General features: G+C 40.1%; 1 protein-coding gene across 1 annotated transcript in view; it reads right to left on the bottom strand.

Moving 5' to 3' along the window:
- Positions 1-1160: 1160 nt before the first annotated feature.
- The window catches only part of abcb6a (ATP binding cassette subfamily B member 6 (LAN blood group) a), a 36444-nt gene continuing 14200 nt past the window's right edge, over positions 1161-23404 (bottom strand). Inside the window, 15 exon segments of the mRNA XM_080422900.1 lie at positions 1161-4415; positions 7260-7328; positions 7749-7843; positions 10459-10571; positions 12828-13002; positions 14461-14565; positions 15522-15579; positions 16194-16279; positions 17026-17089; positions 17312-17388; positions 19328-19453; positions 20679-20744; positions 21767-21876; positions 22619-22740; positions 23123-23315. Of these exon segments, the coding sequence (XP_080279026.1) occupies positions 4250-4415; positions 7260-7328; positions 7749-7843; positions 10459-10571; positions 12828-13002; positions 14461-14565; positions 15522-15579; positions 16194-16279; positions 17026-17089; positions 17312-17388; positions 19328-19453; positions 20679-20744; positions 21767-21876; positions 22619-22740; positions 23123-23315 (1625 nt within the window). The 3' untranslated portion in view covers positions 1161-4249.

Here is a 23404-nt window from a genome sequence, read left to right on the forward strand (position 1 = left end):
TCCTGGAAAGTTGCAATGCAAAAAAGAAGCCATTGTTCTCGTGTTAATAAAAATCTAAATAAAAAAAGTGAAATCTTGTTGGAAAAAAAAATCATGCCTAACGATGATGTCACTGGTAGACGGGTTTCTGGACTGTCCACAGCCCTCCTATGAGACACAGACCAAGTAGAAAAAAATGGTACCCTTTTATCATCAGTATTAGTGAGGACCAATTATATGAAGATAGGTTGAAAATCGGTGACGTCGTCCTTTAAAGGGATATTTCACTTTCAAACATGTTTGGGGTCATTTTACCGTCTACTCAGGCTTTTGTGAGCGCCCCAGACAGTTTTTAAGTTGCTTGATTCAGTATTTAGATATTTGATATCAATTGTACTGACACGCACCCTTCCTATACAAACACATTTTTGTAATTCAATTTTCAAATATTTCCCAAACAATGTAAGAAATAAATGAAAAAAAGGAATCGAAAGAACACAGCCACCTCACGCATTAGGAGGGCAGTATGAGTCACCAGAACCAAGGACGGGTGTTTTCAACCAATCTAACATGGTTAAAATGGAGTTTGAAGGTACAGCATTGGTGCTGGCAATTGAGCAACTAGGGGCTACGGGGAGGGTCCTGAAAGTGAGTGACAGGTGCGTCACTGGTCATTGGGACAGAATGCGCTGCAAGCTACTCCGTTTTTTTAGAATGCGCTGGCTGCAAAAAACAGTTGGCCGCGAGAAACCTGAGTTTATCCATAGTTTGGTGTGACCGTGCCCTTATGGTGCGGTCACACCAAAGTTCTACAAATTCTACCTACTGTATGAGATTATGAGGGCAGATTCTGCCAATGCTTTTCAGTGGGAACAGAGCGCTCTTTTGCAGAAATCCGCAAATGGCAACAAACCACTCCTTTCCCATTGAAACGCATTGGCAGAATCCGCCTGCATAGGTAAAATTCCAGTTGGGTGTGACCACACTTAAGCCCTATTTAATGTTTTGGCTTTTTGAAAATAGCTGGGGGTAAAAAAAGAAACAGAAAAGAAAATATCCAGTCTAAAAGCACACAAGGCTATATACTTAAATGCAATAAAAACGTGTTTGTATGCTGTATTTCGGCTGCTTGTTTCTTTTCCCCCCTTTTTGTTTGTTGACCCACCAACATAGAATAGAAAGTTTATGTACACCAGACTCTGTACAACAAGCTATCAAAAAAAAAAGAATAAAAGAAACATTTTATTCTTTAAACTATGGAGAGCAGAGAATATTCACAATGTCAGCAACGTCGTGGAGCGTTTTCACGAAACAATAGCTGTATGACCGTGGAAATAGAAGTGTATTTGAACTGCTTTTATAGGCCATAAATTATACCAAGAGGAACCTTTTATAAGTCTGCCGGCGGACACCGGACACCTATTGTCTCGTGAATGATTACACTTCACCCCAGACAGCTCATTGAGCCGACTGTATGTTAAAAAACACACTGTGAGATCTACTAATGTGGTAGACAATAAAACACACAACACTTGATAAAACTGAAATGCACAATAAAACATCCGCAAACTGCACTCCATCGCGGTAATAAACACTGCTCAAAGAAATTAAGGGCACTATATGATCCCTTCATTTCTTTTTTCGTATATCGTCGTTGCCGGGCAGAAATCTCTTATCTCTGTATTCTAACTTTTTGCGTTTTTTTGGGGGTAAATTAACACCCTACTTGATCATACTACAGCGTCACACAAAAAGATCAAAGGTAGCAGATCTACAAGCTCAAATGCGGTGCGAAGCGACGCGTTTCGAGCTTGTAGATCTGCTTCTTTTGACGTTTTTTTGAATTCTGAAAAGTAACAGTTTTGGAGAGGTTTCCACCCGACAGAGACGATAGACACTGTGAGCAGTGTATAGACCTATACTAACAAAACAACACTCAAATTAAATAAGATATCAAAGTTTTCCCTTAAATCTTTTGAGCAGTATATATATATATAGACGCCTTACACAATTAAATATACTGCAAATATACGTATAGATTCAAGTGCTTCGACACAAGACTGCGGGGTCTTGTTGACAAACAAAAACACTATAATAACCATGACAGATGACTATCACATTGGTCACTTGAGTGTTACTGTAGGCCAATTCATCTTAAACACAACGCTTAAAGGAGTAGTTCAGGAGTTTGTTCTTGTCGCATTCCTAAGCCAATAATTTGATTACCGGCGGAAAGATGCTAATGTATCCGGTAGGAGACTCAAAGGAGTCTCTTTCAGTCTCCTGCCGGAAATGCACCCGGTCATCAAATTATTGGCTCAGGAATGCGTTAAAAAACTAAAACAATCTCCATGAATTCAAGGCTTCATGGGGTGTGTAATTAATAGAAATTAAGTCCTTTTTGGGTGAACTATTCCTTTAAAAATGGGTTTCATAATGTATATTGATATATAATAATGATACGATATTTGTTAACCATAAAACTGTTTGGTTCACTAAGCTGTAACAATTGAGTTTACATTTCAGTTCTCAACTTTCACTTTCCCGTGAAAAAAACGTTGCAACTGAAAAAGGGACGAGAAGTCATTTGAATGAAAACAGGCTTCTGGACACAAAATGGATGGCTTCCTGAGCTATAACAGCCTTTGGGCCGTGTGTCCACCAAAGTGTTATATGTTTTTCTTCCCCAGATGAAAATGCAAGGCACTCTTCTAAAATGCTCATCCATTTTTCCCAACTCTCGTCGAGTAGATAAAAAACGAATATTGTACTTTTACTCCACTACAATTATTTGAAAACTTCTAGTTACTTTGTAGATTTTGATTATTACTGCAAAACATACATTAACCACTTCAGCCCAATATGCATTTCGGCCATTTGAAAATAGCCGAAATGAAAATTGGTACTTTTACTCGAGTACATTTTGAATTCTGGGCTTTTTCCACCACTGTGGTGCCCCCGTTGAAAACGATTCAAAACATGCTCTGCGCTCAGGGGGAAAAAACTAAAAACACCTTGGTGGACTTAGCCCCTAGTTTTGGACATTCTGCTGTTGTCGTTTCCCCCTAACCTGGACCAGTGTGTCAACCACATATCACGGCCAATATTTAACAAACAAAAAAAACCTGACAATCATTCATAATACCTGCAAGTGTTAACTCACCACATCAGATGACTTACAGTGCAAAGACAGGTTTATTGCACAATGACACTTTGGTAAAGGTTTGAGTTGTGTAGTTACCTTGCCATGATGTAACTACGGATATTGGTGTCCTTCAATAGGTGCTCCATAGATTTAAAAAAAAGTATGATCTAAAATAGTCTCCCCGTTGGGTTTCACTGTGAAGAAGGTCTCAAAGTCACACTTTTGGCACACATACTAAAGTGAACATAGCACATTCTTGGGGAGAGGTGCATTTTAAAATCTACGGAGCAACTTTTGAAGGTATCTCACCAATATTTGGAGTTAACAGTACATCATAGGTTGTTAAAGGGATATTTCACTTAAGAAAAAAAATTGTCATTTTATCGTCTACTCAGGCTTTTGTGAGCACCCCGGACAGTTTTTAAGTTGCTTGATTCAGTATTTCGATATTTGATATTCATTTTAATCAGATACGCCCCCTTCCTATACAAACCCATTGTAACTTCAAACTACATTTTAACCATGTTAGATTCTCCTTCTAATACGTGAGGAGATCGTGTTTTTTCAATTACTTTTTTCATTTATTTCTAATAATATATTTGTAAAATGAAACAATAAAAAAAAGAAAATGTAAAAAAGTAATCGAAAAAACACGGCCCCCACTTATTAGGAGGGCAGGGTGAGTCAGCAGAACCAAGGACGGGTGTTTTTGATGAATCTAACATGTTAAAAATAGAGTTTGAAGTTATAAAGGGTTTGTAAAGGATGGGGGCGTGTCTGAAAAATTGAATATCAAAACACTGAATCAAGCAACTTAAAAACTGTCTGGGGGGGCTCACAAAAGCCTGAGTAGAACGATAAAATGACCCAATTTTTTTTGGGAAAGTGAAATATCCCTTTAACACAACCCAAACCTCTGCCAAAGTTTAATTGCGCTTCAAACTTTTTTGAGGAAAAAAAGCAGCATCTCTGTTAGTACATCTGTGGTCTTGTTTCCCTCGTCTCCTTGATCTGTCATGGCATGATAAGCGAGATAAACTGTCAGAAAGTTAAAGTTCTAACGTGGGGGAGCATTAAATGCCACCCTGGCTGCTGGCCGTTGGTTGAAAACACAATCTCCTCCATTCAGTGGTGTGGGTGGCGGCTTACAGACGCCGACGGCGGCGGCTGCAGTTTCTCAGACGCGCGGTCTTTGTTGCTCTCCGTGTCCGAAGCCGAGTCTGTGTCCTGTGTCTGTTGTTTCATCCACATGTCAGCATACAGGCCGCCTTTGGCGAGCAGCTCCTCATGTCTGGGATTACAGGAAGCACTAATTAGTCCACGTATACACTTAGTTTTTTTTGTGTGTCCTTGACATGAGCAAGTTTGAGAACCACTGATATAGAAACATACGTTTTTCAGAAAACTATTTTTGCGATTGTGTGCCTATTTTTGCAGACTGTTTCCCCTAAGCTGACACGCCCAGAATAGGGTGACTAGGGTTCAATTGGTTAAAGACAGAGGCAACAGATAATCATATACACCGAAATTCTAATAATGCGAAAAAAAAACTGTACCTAGTTTATGGCACACTCTCATAAACAATGCAGTGTTGATTTTGACAGCAAATGTTGATGTAGTTTTAGTCATAGTCTTTCGAATAACATTCCATTTAGTTAGTCATATTTTAGTCATCTGAAATGTTTTAGTTTTTGTCTAGTTTTAGTCGATTAATATCATAAGATTATAGTCGACTAAATCTACAGTTGATTTAGTCGACTAAAATGTATGTCGGCGGTGCCTTGATGGCGTCGTAATGGCTGATTTTACACTTGCTTGCATGCTGAAAATAGCCGATCTACAAGCTCACAACGCGTCACAGCACAGCACGAAGCGTTGTGAGCTTGTAGATCTGCTATTTTCAGAGCGCAACACCCGAGCGCAACCAAACATAAAATGACTTGTCTTTTAGTTCTACTGGATCTCTTCTCCACTAGATCCTCACTGTCTAGTTTTTATTTGTCATAGTTTTAGTCGTCATAGCTTAGTTTTTATTTAGTTTTCGTCAGTGAAAAAAGGTAGTTGACGAACGTTTTTCGTCATAGTTTTAGTCGACGAAATCAACACTAGCATAATGTAATATATATATTTTGTAAGTCAGTATTTGAACGGCTAAATCAGTCTGATTTAGTCTGTTTGTATGTCTGCTTTCAACCTGATATATTCAAAAATATTCAGCAAATCTCCTAAATATGAAAATAGCCGATGTATACAAGCTTACAGTACGTCACGTCGCAATGTGAAGCGATGCAAGCTTATAGATCAGCTATTTTCATGCAACACTGTCTAACGTCAAACCATATAACAAGACTTATTACAGTTAGTGGTTAAACCGCCCTTACAGTTAACAGCAGAAGAGGAAGCGGGGTCATTCAGGTCAGTTTGGTGCATTACTGGCAAGCAGAGGTTATGCAACTGTGGGTTACGGTTATCTGCAAACGTTTCTGTGGTGAATGACTTGTCACTTTGGTGAACCCTGCCAGCCCTCAATGACACTTTGGCTCTCAAAGTGGGGTCTGGGGACCCCCAGAGGTCATTGAGGGGTTTCCAGGGGGTCCCCAGCTAAATGAATGATAGTTAGGAAGCAAATGGACCCTTGCAGGTCTGTAACTCCAAGAGTGTACAAGGTGTTGAAACGTTTGGAATAATGAAAAAAAAAATCAATTCTTCTCTTATGGGTCCTTGGCACAAAACTACTTTTTCAGATGGGGGTCCGTAGCCAAATACACAATGGTCATCCTTGACATGGAAAAAAGTTTGACAATTCCCTGCTTTATAGAGGACAATAAACAATCTGAATGAGAGATGCTCAGCCATCCAGGGGAGAGGAATACAAGAACGCTCGGCCCAAAACACGCTCGCCCCGGGTCAAATCCGGTGACCTCAGAACGGTCACTATTAGGTACCGTACGTATTCCTTATTCCTAACCTTAACCTCAATAAAACTGTCTAAACCTAACCTTATTCCAAACCTTAACCTCAATAAAACTGTCTAAACCTTACCTAACCTTATTCCTAACCTTAACCTCAGTAAAACTATGTCTAAACCTAACCTTATTCCTAACCTTAACCTCAATAAAACTATGTCTAAACCTAACCTTATTCCTAAACATAACCTCAGTAAAATTATGCCTAAACCTAACCTTATTCCTAACCTTAACCTCAGTAAACTAACCTTATTCCTACACGTAACCTCAGTAAAACTATGTCTGAACCTAAACTTATTCCTAACCTTAACCGAAGTAAAACTATGTCTAAACCTAACCTTATTCCTAACCGTAACCTCAGTAAAACTATGTCTGAACCTAAACTTATTCCTAAACTTAACCTCAGTAAAACTATGCCTAAACCTAACCTTATTCCTAACCTTAACCTCAGTAAAACTATGTCTAAACCTAACCTTATTCCTAACCTTAACCTCAGTAAAACTATGTCTAAACCTAACCTTATTCTTACACGTAACCTCAGTAAAATTATGTCTAAACCTAACCTTATTCCTAAACATAACCTCAGTAAAATTATGTCTAAACCTAACCTTATTCCTAACCTTAACCTCAGTAAAACTATGTCTAAACCTAACCTTATTCCTAACCTTAACCTCAGTAAAACTATGTCTAAACCTAACCTTATTCTTACACGTAACCTCAGTAAAATTATGTCTAAACCTAACCTTATTCCTAAACATAACCTCAGTAAAATTATGTCTAAACCTAACCTTATTCCTAAACATAACCTCAGTAAAATTATGCCTAAACCTAACCTTATTCTTACACGTAACCTCAGTAAAACTATGCCTGAACCTAAACGTATTCCTAACCTTAACCTCAGTAAAACTATATCTAAACACAACCTTATTCCTAAACGTAACCTCAGTAAAACTATGCCTAAACCTAACCTTATTCCTAACCTTAACCTCAGTAAAACTATGTCTAAACCTAACCTTATTCCTAACCTTAACCTCAGTAAAACTATGTCTAAACCTAACCTTATTCCTAACTTAACCTCAGTAAAAGGAATACAAGAATACAAGAACCGCTGGGGGCGAGTGTGTTTTCGGGGCGAGCGTTCCGGTTACCGGGGAGAAAGTAGCCCTCACCTTCCTCGCTCTGCTATCTGGCCCTCGTTGACAACCAGGATCTGGTCCGCTCCAATGATGGTGGACAACCTACAGAACGCCACACAACCAAATCACATTGCATTATCTTGCCAGAGAGAAAAAATGAAAAAAAAAAAAATACATTTAAACAAACAATACATCACAAATGTAGCACGAGACTTACACGTATCCCTCTTTGGCCAAATTGCCAAATATTATGTAAGAAAGAGGCAAACATTGTGAAAATAGCCGATCTACAAGCTCACAACGCCTCGCAGTGCGAGGCGTTGTGAGCTTGCAGTTCGGCTATTTTCATGGTTGTCCCCAGTTCAAATATGAATATTTTGGGGTGGGTCCTCAGTTCAAATATGAATATTTTTTGGGTTGTCCCCAGTTCAAATATGACTATTTTGGGGGGTCCCCCAGTTTAAATATGACTATTTTGGGGAGTCCGCAGGCCTGAAAAGTTTGGGAACCCCTTGCTCTTACCTGTGAGCTACGACCACGGTGGTGCGGTTGGCACAGACTTTAGCCAGAGAAGCCTGGATGTTGCGTTCCGTCTGCGTGTCGAGCGCCGACGTGGCCTGTTAATCAAATCAAACTTTATTTATATAGCACATTATTACAACAATCGAAATTGACCAAAGTGCTGTACATGGAGGGCAACAACAGAAATAGGCCTGTGCAACAACATACAGTAGTCACAGGACAAAGCAAAAGATAAAAACATATGAAACAAGGTAAATGACTAAACGTTTAAACAACATTAAAAGCTGGAGAAAAGAAGTGAGTCTTGAGGCGAGATTTAAAAACCCCGATAGACTGGGCAGTTCTAATGGGGAGGGGTAGGTAGGTTGTTCCAGAGTGTGGGGGGCAGCAGCGGCAAAGGCACGGTCGGTCACCTCTGGTCTTTAGTCGCGTTTCGAGAACCTCCCGGAGCGACCTGTCCGCAGACCTCAGAGCCCTGACTGGAGACTGGGGTTCAATAAGCTCCGCGACATAAGGAGGAGCCAGCCCATGTAAAGATTTAAAAACAAATTAAAGGACCTTAAAATGCATTCTAAAATAGACAGGGAGAGCGCAGCCAAGACAGCAGTGATATGTGAGGAGAGCCGCATTTTGCACCAGCTGCAAGTGGCTGAGTGTGGACTGCTCAATACCTACTGTATATACAGAGAGTTACAATAATCAAGCCTAGAAGATATGAAGGCATGTATAGCCATTTCCAGTTGTTTAGGGGGGAGGCAGGCTTTTACCTTGGCCAGGAGTCTTAATTGGAAGAAACTGCTTTTGCTGCTAAAACAGCGAAACTGCTAATGCGTTTATTTAATGTGAAATTGCTGTCGAGGGTGACACCGAGGTTTTTGACCGATGAGCAGATGTTGGAGTTGAGGGTACCGAGGACGTTGGTGGTTGGGACAGTATCATGGTCAAAAAATATTAGTTCAGTTTTGCTATCGTTGAGGTTTAGAAAAATGTATGGCCATCCAGGTTTTGACTTCTTTTAGACAGTCGAGAAGCAGCTGAAGGGAGTCATTCGTATTAACTGTGAGGGGAAGGTACATTTGGACATTGTCCGCTTGTGAAACGGGACATTCTGCACAATGAGTACTTTTACTTTTGGTACTTTAAGTACATTTTGATACCAAAACTTTTCTACTTTTACTGAAGTAAATTTGTAATACCTTACTTTTACTTGTAACAGAGTATTTCTAAACTGCAGTGAGGTAGGACTGGAACCAGGCTAAGGCAATGCCAGTGATGCCAACATGGTGTTCCAGTCTAAGAGAGCAGAATTCCATGGTGTTCAGTGTCAAACACAGCTGAAAGGTCAAGGAGTACCAGGACTGAAGGGCTACCACCAGAGTCAGCTGTTAAAAGTAAGTCATTACAAACTCTCAGGAGAGCAGATTCCATGCTATGCCCTGGCAAACGTGTCACCGACCTTTATACTAGGGGTGTAACGGTACAGTAACCGCATAGAAATATCCATGTTAATTTCAACAATCGAAGTGTATCGATATGTGAACAGCAGCATATCGTATTGTTTGTCTTTGTATGGTATCGTATCTTTTTGCAATGCAAATAATCGATTGTATCAATACTAAGTTATTGTGCATTGTATTTAGCCATTTTAAGAAGAAAAAATAAAAAGAGGGGTTTAATGACTTTTCCTGTGTAAACTGTATTAAGTTTATGCAGTTAGTGTAAGAGTCACACACAAGAGCAGCTGGTTCAATCCTTACATGGGTTTGTTAGCCAACTCAGGGTTTTATATACTCCTAAATCAGGAACGTTTGAAGGGGTTTGCTGTTGTCAACAGAGAGTGACAAGCTACCCAACTTAGAATTGACTCATACATTAAATGAATCAATACCACAATGACTCTTATATGAATTTTTGCCACCAAAATATATTAGGCTCTGTGCATGAAAAAAATGTTTCATGTAAACAAAGCGTGCGTGCGAGACGGCGGAGGGTCCCGACTAACGCCTGGAACAATAATATTTCTAACGCGATCCTCCATTGCAGAGTGATCGCCGATCGAAAACGGCTCTCTTCCACCACGTTAAAAAGAAATATTAAGCTTTTAGTCAAGGAGTTAACATTGGAGCGGACGACCGGAAGCATTTTTGACATGGATCCACATCCGGCCTCTCCTTCTTAGAGACTCCTTGGATGATCCCAAAGTTTCGTTAGAGCGTCCCACGTGGGAAAAATATATATAAAAAAATGGGCCAAAAACGGTCCGGACCGTTTATGGCACTCAATGGGGGGGTCCCTGGAACAGCACATCTTGAGATGGGGGTCCACGGCCAAATACATATCATTTTGGGGGTCCTTGACATGAAAAAGTTTTAGAAGACATTTGTAGAATCCCCCAGAAGCAAAGATTTGAGTAAAAAACTAAATATTCAAAGATTTGCAAACATTTTCATGATTAAAAAAATAAATTGCCAAAAGTATAAAATAATCTAAAAATGACACAGTATGCGTTCCTGGTGTTAATGGATTAACCCATTAAGACCTGGAACGCATCCGTGTCACTTTAGATTTTTTAGGCTATTCAAAAATAGCAGATATACAAGCACCGAGTGCCTCGCTATGAGCTTGTAGATCTGCTATTTTTGAAAAATCTTGAAAAAAATGTTTTTTTAAGAATCGCCTCAGGTCTTAAAGGGTTAACAGTACATCTCACCTCATCCAGGAGGATGATCTGTGGAGCTTTGAGGATGGTTCTGGCGATGGCCACCCTCTGTTTCTCTCCTCCACTCAGCTTCAGACCTCTCTCCCCCACCTGGGTGTCGTAGCCTGTTTAGAGGCACACACACACACACACACACACACACACACACACACACACACACACACACACACACACACACACACACACACACACACACACACACACACACACACACACACACACACACACACACACACACACACACAGTTTAGCAATTTATTTATGTCCACACACAGGGAAAACATAAAGGGACACAACTATTTTAGGTGCAATAAAGGTCACATTCACAAACTCATGGATATGTCCTCATGATACAACACGCAGGCACAAGTAGTGGCGGCTTTGCCTGGCAGCAGAGACAGCACAATACTTGTGCCAGCCTTTCTGCCTCGTCTTTGGGCATCGCAAGTTGTCGAAACCCTCCAACAACCAGTCCGTGGGTATGTCCTGCTGGATCACCAGAGGAAACAAAGTTCTTGGTCTTGCACTGCTGCTTGGTGTTAAAGCGCTCTCTCTGTAGTTGTTCTCATGGGCCTGGAAGTTCCACCTATTGCTATGCCGACAGCGGACGGACATACCGCTGGAAGGCCGCCGGGTCTATTGCCTCTCTTCCCGGTAGCTGTTCACGGGAGGGAGGGGCCGTTAGGTAGTGTCGGCTGTTGGTAGATTAGTCGACTAGTATAACCACTAGTCGACCTTGTTGGTACTAGTCGAATAGTTGAGGGGAAAAAAATAATGTTTTTTTTTTTTTGTAATTTGTTTTAATGCCATAGTAATGCCCATCTTACTATTATTATTATCCTCCTGACTTTATTTTTTATCAAAAGGGGGTCAAAAGTATGCCCAATAAAAGCCTATTATTGGGCAATGGGGATCCTTGGAGACGCTGCTGTGGTGCTGTGCTGTTGTGCCAGAAGCGCTTCCCTTAAAACGCCATAAAAATAAGGTCAGGAGGATAATAATAATAGTAATATAGTAGTAGGATGGCATTAAAACAATGCCCCCCCCCTAAAAAAGAAAAAAAGAAATTTTTTTTTTTTTTTTTTTTTGTAATTTTTTTTAATGTAAATTTCGACTAGTCGACTACTACTTGGTCAAATGAGTCGACTAGTAAAAATCATTAGTTGTGAATGCCCTACTACATAGTCAGAAATTGCAAATCCATCCACTGCACCTACTACATTGACGATGGTAGTTAAATGGTAGTTAATACCTCGACAGGAAGCTGTCATCCGTTCGTCATTTCCGTTCACGAAAATATATCTTTACATTACATTTGTAATTTCCATCTCTGCTAAGCAGCAAGCTGTGCTTAGAGGATTTACATTTATTCTGATACATTTGCATGACTGTAAAGACCAAATAGAAGCGGGGAGGAGGAGTCACGTCAGCTTTATCACTGGATCATTTTCAGAGCTTCTGCTGTTCAAGACCAGAGGTGGAAAAAGTACTCAAATGTTTTACTGAAGAAAAAGTATCAATACTGCAAGGTAGAAATAGTCCGTTACAAGTACAAGTCAGAAATTCAGAATTTACTTGATTAAAAGTACAAATCTTCGGCTATTTTCAAATGGCCGAAATGTATATGGGGCTGAAGTGGTTAATGTATGTTTTGTAATAATAATCAAAATCTACAAAGTAACTCAAGTTTTCAAATAATTGTAGTGGAGTAAAAGTACAATATTTGCCTCTGAGATGTAGTGGAGTAGAAGTAAAAGTACTGAAAATCGGAAATTGTATTGAAGTACAGTACTTGAGTACATGTACTTAGTTACTTTACACTACTGCTCCAAACCGTATGACAGACAGACAGACAGACAGACAGACAGAATGACAGACAGACAGACAGACAGACAGACAGACAGACAGACAGACAGACAGACAGACAGACAGACAGACAGACAGACAGACAGACAGACAGACAGACAGACAGAATGACAGACAGACAGACAGACAGACAGACAGACAGACAGACAGACAGACAGACAGACAGAATGACAGACAGACAGACAGACAGACAGACAGACAGACAGACAGACAGACAGACAGACAGACAGACAGACAGACAGACAGACAGACAGACAGACAGACAGAATGACAGACAGACAGACAGACAGACAGACAGAATGACAGACAGACAGACAGACAGACAGACAGACAGACAGACAGACAGACAGACAGACAGACAGACAGACAGACAGACAGACAGACAGACAGACAGACAGACAGACAGACAGACAGACAGACTGTATGACGGACGCAGTCTGCCTGGCGAGACTAAAGACAACATGGTGTGCGGACGGCATGACGTGTTTGTTTACCTTCGGGGAAGGCCAGGATCTTATCGTGGATGTCGGCGGCGATGGCGGCCTGCTCCACCTCGCCGTCCGAGGCGGCGATGCGCCCGTAGCGGATGTTGTCCCGGATGTTGTCGTTGAAGAGCACGGTGTCCTGGGGGACCACGCCGATGTGGGACCGCAGAGACGTCTGCTTCACCTGCACAGCCACACGACACAATGCTGTATTGTTTTGTCTATTGTATTTTCTGTATTTTTGTCATAAGGACCCCCTCGAAAATGAGAGGACACATCTCAAGGGGTTATCTAATAAATAATCTAATCATCTTCTAATAAAGGTACTATATATATATATACACAAAAGGACAGAATGACAGACTGCGGATGAAAACTAGCATCTTTGCTAAATCCGGTGTATTTACGTCTTGACGTTCATTAATATGCATTGTCCTGTCCAAATAAACAAATGAATGAATGAATGACACAAATGACAATATGACACAAATAACAGATGCAGCAGACAGCCATGTAGGCACAAACTGCCTTAACCCATTGAGACCTGAAGCCGATTCTACATGTCTCCTAAATCTCAACAGTATTCTGAAAAACCTATGTTTCTATATCAGTGGTGCTCAATCTTTTTCAGGTCAAGTACCCCCAAAATTATATGTATTTGGCTGCGGACCCCCATCAAAATATTTTGTTCCAGGGACCCCAAGAAGCAAAGATTTGAGTTAAAAATGTTCGCTTTAAAAATATATATATTCAAAGATTTGCACACATTTTCACGATTTTTCAAAAATAGCAGATCTACAAGCTCGTAGCGCGGCACTCGGTGCCGCGCTATGAGCTTGTATATCTGCTATTTTTGAATAGCCAAAGTGTAAAATAAAGCTTTTTAGCTCAAAACAAAAAATGACACAGTTCCAGGTCTTAATGGGTTAAAGGAGAATTCCGGACTAGCCTTTTTCTTACCTTTATCTGATATTATATCATAGAACAGTGGTTCTCAAACTTTTTCATGTCAAGGACCCCCACAATGATATGTATTTGTTTCAGGGATCCCCCAGAAGCAAAGATTTGAGTTACAAATGTTTGCTTTTAAAAATATATATATAAAATATTTGTTTTCACTATTCTTCAAAAATAGCAGATCTACAAGCTCGTCGCGCTACGAGCTTGTAGATCTGCTATTTTTGAATAGCCAAACTATAAAATGTGGTTAAAGTGGTTAAAATGATTGTGACGCAATATTAACAAATTTGGCTGGGGACCCCCTGGTACCTGGCGATTTAGCGCAAGGACCATCTTTCACGTTTTAAGCTGCGGAGGACTCGGATGGAGTTATGAAAATGTTCTACTGCACCACTCGTTCTAGGATATAACAACATAAGATAAAAGGTAAGAAAAAAGCTAGTCCAGAATACTCCTTTAACCACGCATAAGCCCTAATTTATACGTTGTCGTACAACAAATGGCGATAATAGCCGATACATAAGCTCACAACGCGCCACACGTGTTGTGAGCTATCACTGCCAACTCCCACCGTTGGTTTTGGGGGAGAGAGTGTAGACAGAATGAGAAGTTTCCCGTGTTTGTTCTAAATGCGGGCGGTACCAGATCAAATTGCAACGTTGCAACAGTAGCGAGCGGTCACCTTGGATATGTCCTGGCCGTCGATACGAATGCAGCCTCCCTGGACGTCATAGAAACGGAAGATCAGACGGATGATGGTGCTCTTGCCGGACCCCGACTGTCCCACCTATGGGAGATTGACACACAATACGGCAGCCAATCAAATACACAGACTCTTTTAACCATATTTCAGTATTCTTAGAATGATAACTCTCTCAAATGTTTGCACATTTTTTGGAAAGATGATATGTCTAGAATAACGAGACCATAATAGGGAGGGACCTCAGGGTTAAAGTGGTTAAAGGGCAACTTTGCTTTGTGTTTCGTATTTTTTCCGTGTTTTGATATCATGGACTCAGACTGGCCCCTCCAGCTGATGTCAATCACCGTATTAAAAGGGATAGTTCACACTTTGTGTCTGCACATATTAATGTTGTTAGATGGTGTTTACATATCTTCTTCTCCTTCTCTTGTGGGTGTGCTGCTGGAGAAGGTAACTGACACCTTAGAGCAGTCTGAACCAGTGGTTCTCAAACCTTTTCATGTCAAGGACCCCCAAAATTATATGTATTTCCCCCATCTCAAATATTTTGTTCCAGGGACCCCCAGAGGCAAAGATTTGAGTTACAAATGTTCGCTTAAACATATATATATATATATATATATATTCAGAGGTTTGCAAATAATGTTCAAGATTTAAAAAAAATAACAGATCTACAAGCTCATAGCGCGGCACTCGGTGCCACGCTATGAGCTTGTAGATCTGCTATTTTTATATAGCCCAAAGTACAATAAAAGGTTAAAGTGGTTAAAATTATTGTGATGCTATTTTGCTGGGGACCCCCTGGAACCCTCGCCAAGGACCCCCGGACCCCACTTTGAGAACCAGCGGTCTACACAACATCAAACGACATCATGTTTATCATGTCCTCAGTCCTGTAATAGGATTTGGGTGCAAAACTCTGTAAAGTTGCCAGCTAAAAAATGTCTCAACTTTGTGAGTAATGATATCCATTGCCCCACTTTCCTCCCGCCCTGAACTCAGTTACATGATCTTATCTTAGGAACGCTCCAGAGACGTACCAGGGCCATTGTCTGTCCCGGATGCACGGTGAAAGACACGTCCTTCAGAATCTCCTTCCTAAAATTACACACAAACAAAAAGAAAGAAAGGATTACGAGTCTTGCGAAAGAATAATCTAAATACTGTATACTAGCGGTGGAAAAAGTACTCAAATGTTTTACTTAGGTAAAAGTATCAATACTGTAATGTAGAAGTACTCTGTTACAAGTAAAAGTCCGGAATTCAAAATTTATTTGAGTAAAAGTACAAAAGTATTGGCATCAAAATATACTTAAAACGTACCAAAAGTTAAAGGGTTAAAATGTTTGAAAATAGCAGATCTACAAGCTTGAAGATCGGCTATTTTCAAATAGCCTAGGTATAAAATAGGGCTTATAGTGGTTAATGCACGTTTTATAATGTAATTATTTATATCTACAAAGTAGCTAGTTACTAAAGCTTTCAAATAATTGTAGTGGAGTAAAATAAAAGTACAATATTTGCCTCTGAGATGTAGTGGAGTAGAAGTAAAAGTATAGACAATTGGAAATCCTCCAGTAAAGTAAAAGTACCTCAAAATTGTAGTTAAGTACAGTGCTTGAGTAAATGTACTTAGTTACTTTACACCACTGCAGTATACTGTATAATAAGCAAAGAGAAATGGTGATCATGGCTGATGAACATCAACTCACCCGCTAGTGTAGCTGAAGAAGACATTCTCAAATTCCACTTTGCCCAGTTTGTAGAGAAGGTTGCCTGCGTTTATATCATCTCTCACCTGCAGAGGACAGTAAACATCACACATACACACATACACACACACGCACACGATCCAGAACGTGCACAGAAAACACCCAAAAGTGTTGAGAGCAACATTGTGAGACTAGGGCTGTCATGATTACACATTTAAATTGACGATAAATTGTCTCACAAATAATTGCGATTAACAATTTAATTGTGTTTTTGACGTTGAACATTGGAACATGTGAATACAATTAAAATTTCTGTTTTTAGGCTTCGTAATCACAAATTGCTCAGGTCAGATATGACAAATAACTTAGACACATTTTGTGCTGGAACCCCTTTTTGTAACTATGCCTTTCAGGAAGGGAACACCTTTAGGGGTTGTTGTTGCTATGTACAGTATATAGCAACATTTTAAAAGTTTAAAAAGAAAAAGAGATGCCGACTCGGTGTTGTTGTGTGGGGAGATTACAAAAGCAGCTGCGTGGTGTTGGGTTTCGCTACTCCACGCATGCGCAGTGCTCAGTTTTTGACAAACTTTTCACATCTTGACAAGTCCGCGCATGGGCAAACTTGCGGATTGTATTATAGGATATAGCAACATATAAAAGTTTAAAAAGAAAAATATCTGCTATTTCTGCTATTTTAGGAAAATGTTTGAAAATGTATGAATATATTTCAACATGGAAACGCTTACGCAAAAAATAGTTGTGATTATCTGAAATAATTGCGATTAGGTGATTATTGTAATAAATTGTGTCGGGCCAACGTGAGACTCACCTCTTCATCCTCCTCAAACAGTTTGAACATGCTTTCCATGTCAATGAAGGAATTCTGGATCATCCTGTTGAAAGCAAAGCAGGCAGGAGTAAATATAATAAAAGGAGTCAAATATTTTCATGTCAAGGAAGCCTCAACAATAATACATTATTTTGGGGGGTCCCCAGTTCAAATGTGATAATTTTTGGGGGGGGGGGTGGGGGTCGTGGCCTGGAAACGTTTGTGAACCGTTTGTTCTACTTGGTGACAGAGAGAATAGTGTTTGTGACGTCTGCAGCGCTCTCACCTGTAGTATGTTCCAAACCAGTTGAGGGGCGTGTACAGCTGGATGATGTACGTACCGAACAGCACAAAGTCTCCAACCTACAAAACAACAGCTTTTCTTTCATCATTTATGTAGAAATTAAGGGGGAAAGGGGACTTTGTCACTTTACTTAAAGGGATAGTTCACCCAAAAAATGACTTATTTTCTATCAATCACACACCTCATGAAGCATTGAATTCATGAAGATCTTTGAGTTTTTGTCGCATTCCTGAGCCAATAATTTGATGACCGGGTGTATTTCCGGTATGAGACTCAAAGAGACTCCTTTGAGTCTCCTACCGGATACATTAGCATCTTTCCACCGGTAATCAAATTATTGTTTTAGGAATGCGACAAAAACTCAAAATTCTCCATGAATTCAAGGCTTCATGGGGTGTGTGATTGATTTTTTTGGGGTGAACTACTCCTTTAAGTGACAAAGTAAAACACACATTTCAATCATTAGATGATTCAGATGATACTCCCTAACAGTGGTGTAAAGTAACTAAGTGCATTTACTCAAGTACAGTACAATTTTGAGGTATTTTTTACTTTACTGGAGTATATCCAATTTTTAGTACTTTTACTTCTACTCCACTACATCTCAGAGGCAAATATTGTACCTTTACTCCACTACGATTGTTTGAAAACTTTAGTTACTTTGTAGATTTAGATTATTATTACAAAACATACATTAACCACTTCAGCCCTATGTACATTTCGGCCATTTGAAAATAGCAGATCTACAAGCTCCACGCGTTGTGAGCTTGTAGATCTGCTATTTTCAAAAGATGTTTATGCTTTTGAAAACTCGTGAGATGGGACAGTCTGCATAATAAGTATTTTCTACTTTTGGTACTTTAAGGCCCGATTCCATCTCCTCATGCTGTTCATGTTTAGCCTGGCTAATGGGACTCTGGACAGAAACCAGATTGAGGGAAGCAGTCTTTGATCTGCTCTGCAGATTACACAGATTATGAAGGGACTGTGACCTCTGATCTACGATCTACCGTATAATTAAAAAAGGGATTATGAGTCTTGCGAAAATAATAATCTAAATACTGTATAATAAGCTAAAGATAAATAATGAGTGATCTTGTGATCACAATCTAAAACGAAACCACACACCTGTTTGGTTTCCCCCCCATGTCTCTAGAGAGGGGCGTGGCTAACCGATTGGCAGACACGATCCATTGTGGACTCAAAGATAAGGACCAATCGAAACGCGCTCTGTGGTTGATCTGTAAATGCTATTAACAACTGTATGAGCATTTCTACCACTTTGGTCACTGTTGTTACAGCGTAGTTGTTACTATTACTGTTGATGTGCATCTTTGCGCCTGTCTGTCTGTCTGTCTGTCTGTCTGTCTCTAAAGCCTCAAGCCTCAAGCTTTCTTCCCATTTAACCCATTAAGACCGGGAAAGAATCTGTGTTATTTATTTTTTTTCTTTGGCTATTCAAAAACAGCAGATCTACAAGCTCATAGCTCACTACGAGCACATTTGTGGAAATCTTTGGATATATATATTTATTTTTTAAAGCAAACATTTGTAACTCAAATCTTTGCTTCTGGGGAAAGAACTTATGTAGCTATAATCAGTTGTTCTCAAACTTTTTCATGTTAAGGGCCCCCACAATGATATGTATTTGGGCGTGGAACCCCATCTCAAAATATATTGTTCCAGGGACCCCCAGAAGCAAAGATTTGAGTAAAAAACGTTTGCTTTAAAAATAAATATATATATTACAATATATATATACACATTTTCACGATAAAAACAAAACATAGCAGATCTACAAACTTATATATCTGCTATTTTTGAGTAGCCCAAATAAATCTGTTTTGAATGGTTTAAGAGATACTAGTGATTTGGCAATATAATAATTCCAATATAAGCATACTTACTGTACAGACACGTACTCACCAGGAGTTCATAAAGGAAGTGTTAAGTACTAGAAAACAAACAAACAAACAAACATACATCTGGGTTCAGTACCTGAAACTTTCCTTCTGTGACAAAGTAGGCACAGAGCAGGGAGCCGGCCAGCAGTCCAGATCCGATGACCAGGTTCTGGGTTTGGTTGAGGAAGGCCAGGGAGGCTTGTGTTTTCCATTCTGACATCTAACGACACAACACAACACAACACTAACATCAGTACCATTCTGACATCTACACCACACACAACAACACAAACATCAATACTAGACCTGCGACTAACATTAGGTTCAAGATGGATTCATCTCTTGATTATCACATTTTATAACATTAATAATATGTGATTAATTTAGACCAAGGCTGGGGGGGGGGGTCAATTGGAAAGGAGTGGACAATTGAAAAAGAATCCAATCAAATAATTGGAAAAATAATTATATTAAAATATATATATATATATATATATATATATATATATATATATATATATATATATATATATATATATATATATATTTAATTTAAAATGCAATTCATAAGATTGTGGGCATCCAGATTTTGGGCATGTCATCAATGTCAAAATAGCAGATCTTCAAGATCACGATCTGAGCTTGTAAGATCTGCTATTTTCACCCCAATTGTTTGCCCCCAGATGTTAGGTAGGGTTTAGTCATGTGGTTTAAATTGGCTATTTCATGGTTTTGTGTCAGTGCAAATGTCCATTTGTTTCTATTGTGTGAACCTGGCACTTCATCATGTTTAGGTCTGTCACAATTATTACATAATCACCTAGTCACAATTATTACATAATCACCTAGTCACAATTATGTTGCATAATCATCATAATCGTTTCCATGTTGAAAAATGTTCAGACATTTTCAAGCATTTCAAATCTTTTGCAGAAATAGCTGATCTACAAGCTTACAACGTGGCACTTTGTGATGCGTTGTAGATCAGCTATTACATTTTTTTTAAAAGTATAAAATGATTAAATATGCCAGTAATTTCTTCAAATATTTAAGTTATTTGCCATATATAATTTTTTTATTATGAAGCCTACAAACAGAAATAATATAATTTTTTTTTATAATAAAAATTGTTAATCGCTATTGTTTGTGTGACAATTAATCGTCAACTTAAACACTGTAAAGGCCTATGCAGACAGGGTGCGATTTTTCGCACGGAAAAAACGGACTATATCATTTTTTAAATGAACACATGGTTCTCAATGACCTCATGCACACCGGCTCCCAATTTACCATGCGGCGATGCGATGATGCGTTTTTTTTTCCAATCGAACCCAGTTCGATTCATGCGTCTTTTCGCATGCGGTAAAAAGTGATTGACTAATCGCACCCTGTCTGCAAAGGCCTTAATGGTGACCCAGCTGGAGACGTGTTGGTATCATGTGTACCTGGTACTTGAGGATGGCATCCTCAAAGCGGCTGACCTCATAGTTCTCTGCGTTGTAGTACTTCACCTGTTGAGACACACACACACACACACACACACACACACACACACACACACAGAGTGAGGAATCTCTTAAACACATTCAAACCGGGAACTTATTTTTTAAAATCTTTTGGTGATGGGGATCGGGGCCAAATACATATAATTTTGGGAACCACTGATATTAAAGCAACATAAGTTATTTTTTCAAAACTGTTAGGATTTAGAAGACATTTGTAGATTTGCACACATTTTCACGATAAATGGCAGATCTAGCAGATCTACAAGCTCGTAGCGCAGCACTCGGTGCCGTGCTATGAGCTTGTATATCTGCTATTTTTTAATAGCCAAAGAAATCTAAAAATGACACAGATGCGTTCCCGGTCTTAATGGGTTAAATTAAACTGTGATAGAATGACCAAGTACCTTATTAACACAAATCAAGAGGTACATGTGTGCTCTCCATAAAACCTACAAGCTCAGCTGGCAGATGCGTTATTTTTGCAGAATGTTGGCCTTTTTAGTTAGACCTGCCTAGAATAAGGACGCTAGCGTTCATGTGGTTAACCAACCCGATCTCCCAGAATTTAGTATACATTGCACGGAGTGGTCATTCCGTGCATAGACAACTGGAAAACCCGAAAATCAGTGCATAGCCGCCTCGCATCTCCCCCATTGTGACTAAACCATTTCGGAGGCGCGCAGTCAGCGCCGTTTGAGTTACGTACCGATAGGCACAGAATCGTAGATTTTGTTGTGGGGACGGCTCTGCTTCCGGGTTTTTCCGGGTTGCAACTGGTTACGCCCACCGTGGGACTCGTCGTACATATGCACGGATTTTCGGGTTTTCAAGGCGAGTATGCACGGAATGACTGCACTGGATCCGTGCAATGTACTAAATTATTGGAGATCATGCTGGGTTAACACACCACTATTTGTTAACAGAAGCGACAGATCACTGTACCGCCTCAAAGTTTAACATGTGTTAACAGAACAGATCACTGTACCGTCTCAAAGTTTAACATGTGTTAACAGAACAGATCACTGTACCGTCTCAAAGTTTAACAGGGAGTCCACAGCCTTGGTCTTGGCGTTGTTATCCTGGATGTTCATGTCCCGTCTGTACTTGGTTCTCCATTCAGTGATGATGATGGTCAGTGCTGGAGGACACACACACACACACACACACACACACACACACACACACACACACACACACACACACACACACACACACACACACACACACACACACACACACACACACACACACACACACACACACACACACACACACACACACACACACACACACACACACACACACACACACATTTGTAGTATATTTGTAATTTCGCCACATAACAAAAAAAGTGTGTGAATTTCACTAAATTCCTTGGCTGCTGATTCGGGATCCGGTTTGTCTTTTCAAAATAACTATAGTAAATAAGTCAATCTGACCCTAGATCTGTGTTCGGAGGCATTAAAAACACCGGTCACCTCTTTCCAGTCCAGTTTCAGGCTTTTATTTTTGTAAGGTCCAGGAAGTTGTGTTTCTAATTTAATTTGTTCAATGTATGCAAACACATTGGATGGTTTGGATGAGCTGCTACAGCAGCAGTTAAAATTAACCTCATCTTTTACTGACGCCTGGAAGGAAATCGCATCATTGTGAGAAATAAAGCATCGACTCTGTGTCAGGATTTACATGAAAACACAAAAAGTTAGAATATGGAGATAAGAGGTTTCTGCCCGACAACAACGATATACAGTATAAGACACTATAGAATAAAGACACTATAGAATAAAGAGAACACTCACTGACATAGAGACGATATATAAGACACTATAGAATAAAGACACTATAGAATAAAGACACTATAGAATAAAGAGAACTCTCACTGAGATAGAGGGCCATGCAGACGAACACGATGAGGCCGAACCAGGCGTTGAAGTAAGTGATGAAGTAGATGATAGAGATGACGATGTCTGCGATGGTGGGGAAGATGCTGAACACGAGGTAGCTGTAGAGACACAAGAACCACCAGTTACCACATGAAATAATAATACATGATGTAGCTGTAGAGACAAGAACCACCAGTTACCACATGAAATAATAAATGTCCTTTATTTAAACCATTTCAACCTGGAATTAAAGCGTCCGTGTCATTTTAGAGCTGTTAAAATGGACCAGGTTCTGACAGCCTACCTGAGCAGGCTGTTATAATGGACCAGGTTCTGACAGCCTACCTGAGCAGACTGTTGATGGAGGAGGTTCTCACAGCCTACCTGAGCAGACTGTTGATGGAGGAGGTTCTCACAGCCTACCTGAGCAGACTGTTGATGGAGGAGGTTCTCATAGCCTACCTGAGCAGACTGTTGATGGAGGAGGTTCTCACAGCCTACCTGAGCAGACTATTAATGGAGGAGGTTCCGCGGTCGATGCTCCTCAGGACGTCTCCGGTCTTGCGGCCCAGGTGCCAGCGTAGCGACAGGGAGTGCAGGTGGCCGAACAGACGCAGCTGGACCACGCGGTTGGTGTACTGCTGCACCCGAATCCACAGGAAGGAGCGCAGGTTGCTGACGAAGCCGGACGCACCTGGACACACGGACACGACCGATGGAGTCAAAATGATTTGAACGGTATCATCCTCACAATAATGTGACAGGTGTCCCAAGTACTGAAAT

Source organism: Gymnoscopelus braueri (assembly GCF_963280865.1).
Source record: "Gymnoscopelus braueri genome assembly, chromosome: 24".
Taxonomy (NCBI): domain Eukaryota; kingdom Metazoa; phylum Chordata; class Actinopteri; order Myctophiformes; family Myctophidae; genus Gymnoscopelus; species Gymnoscopelus braueri.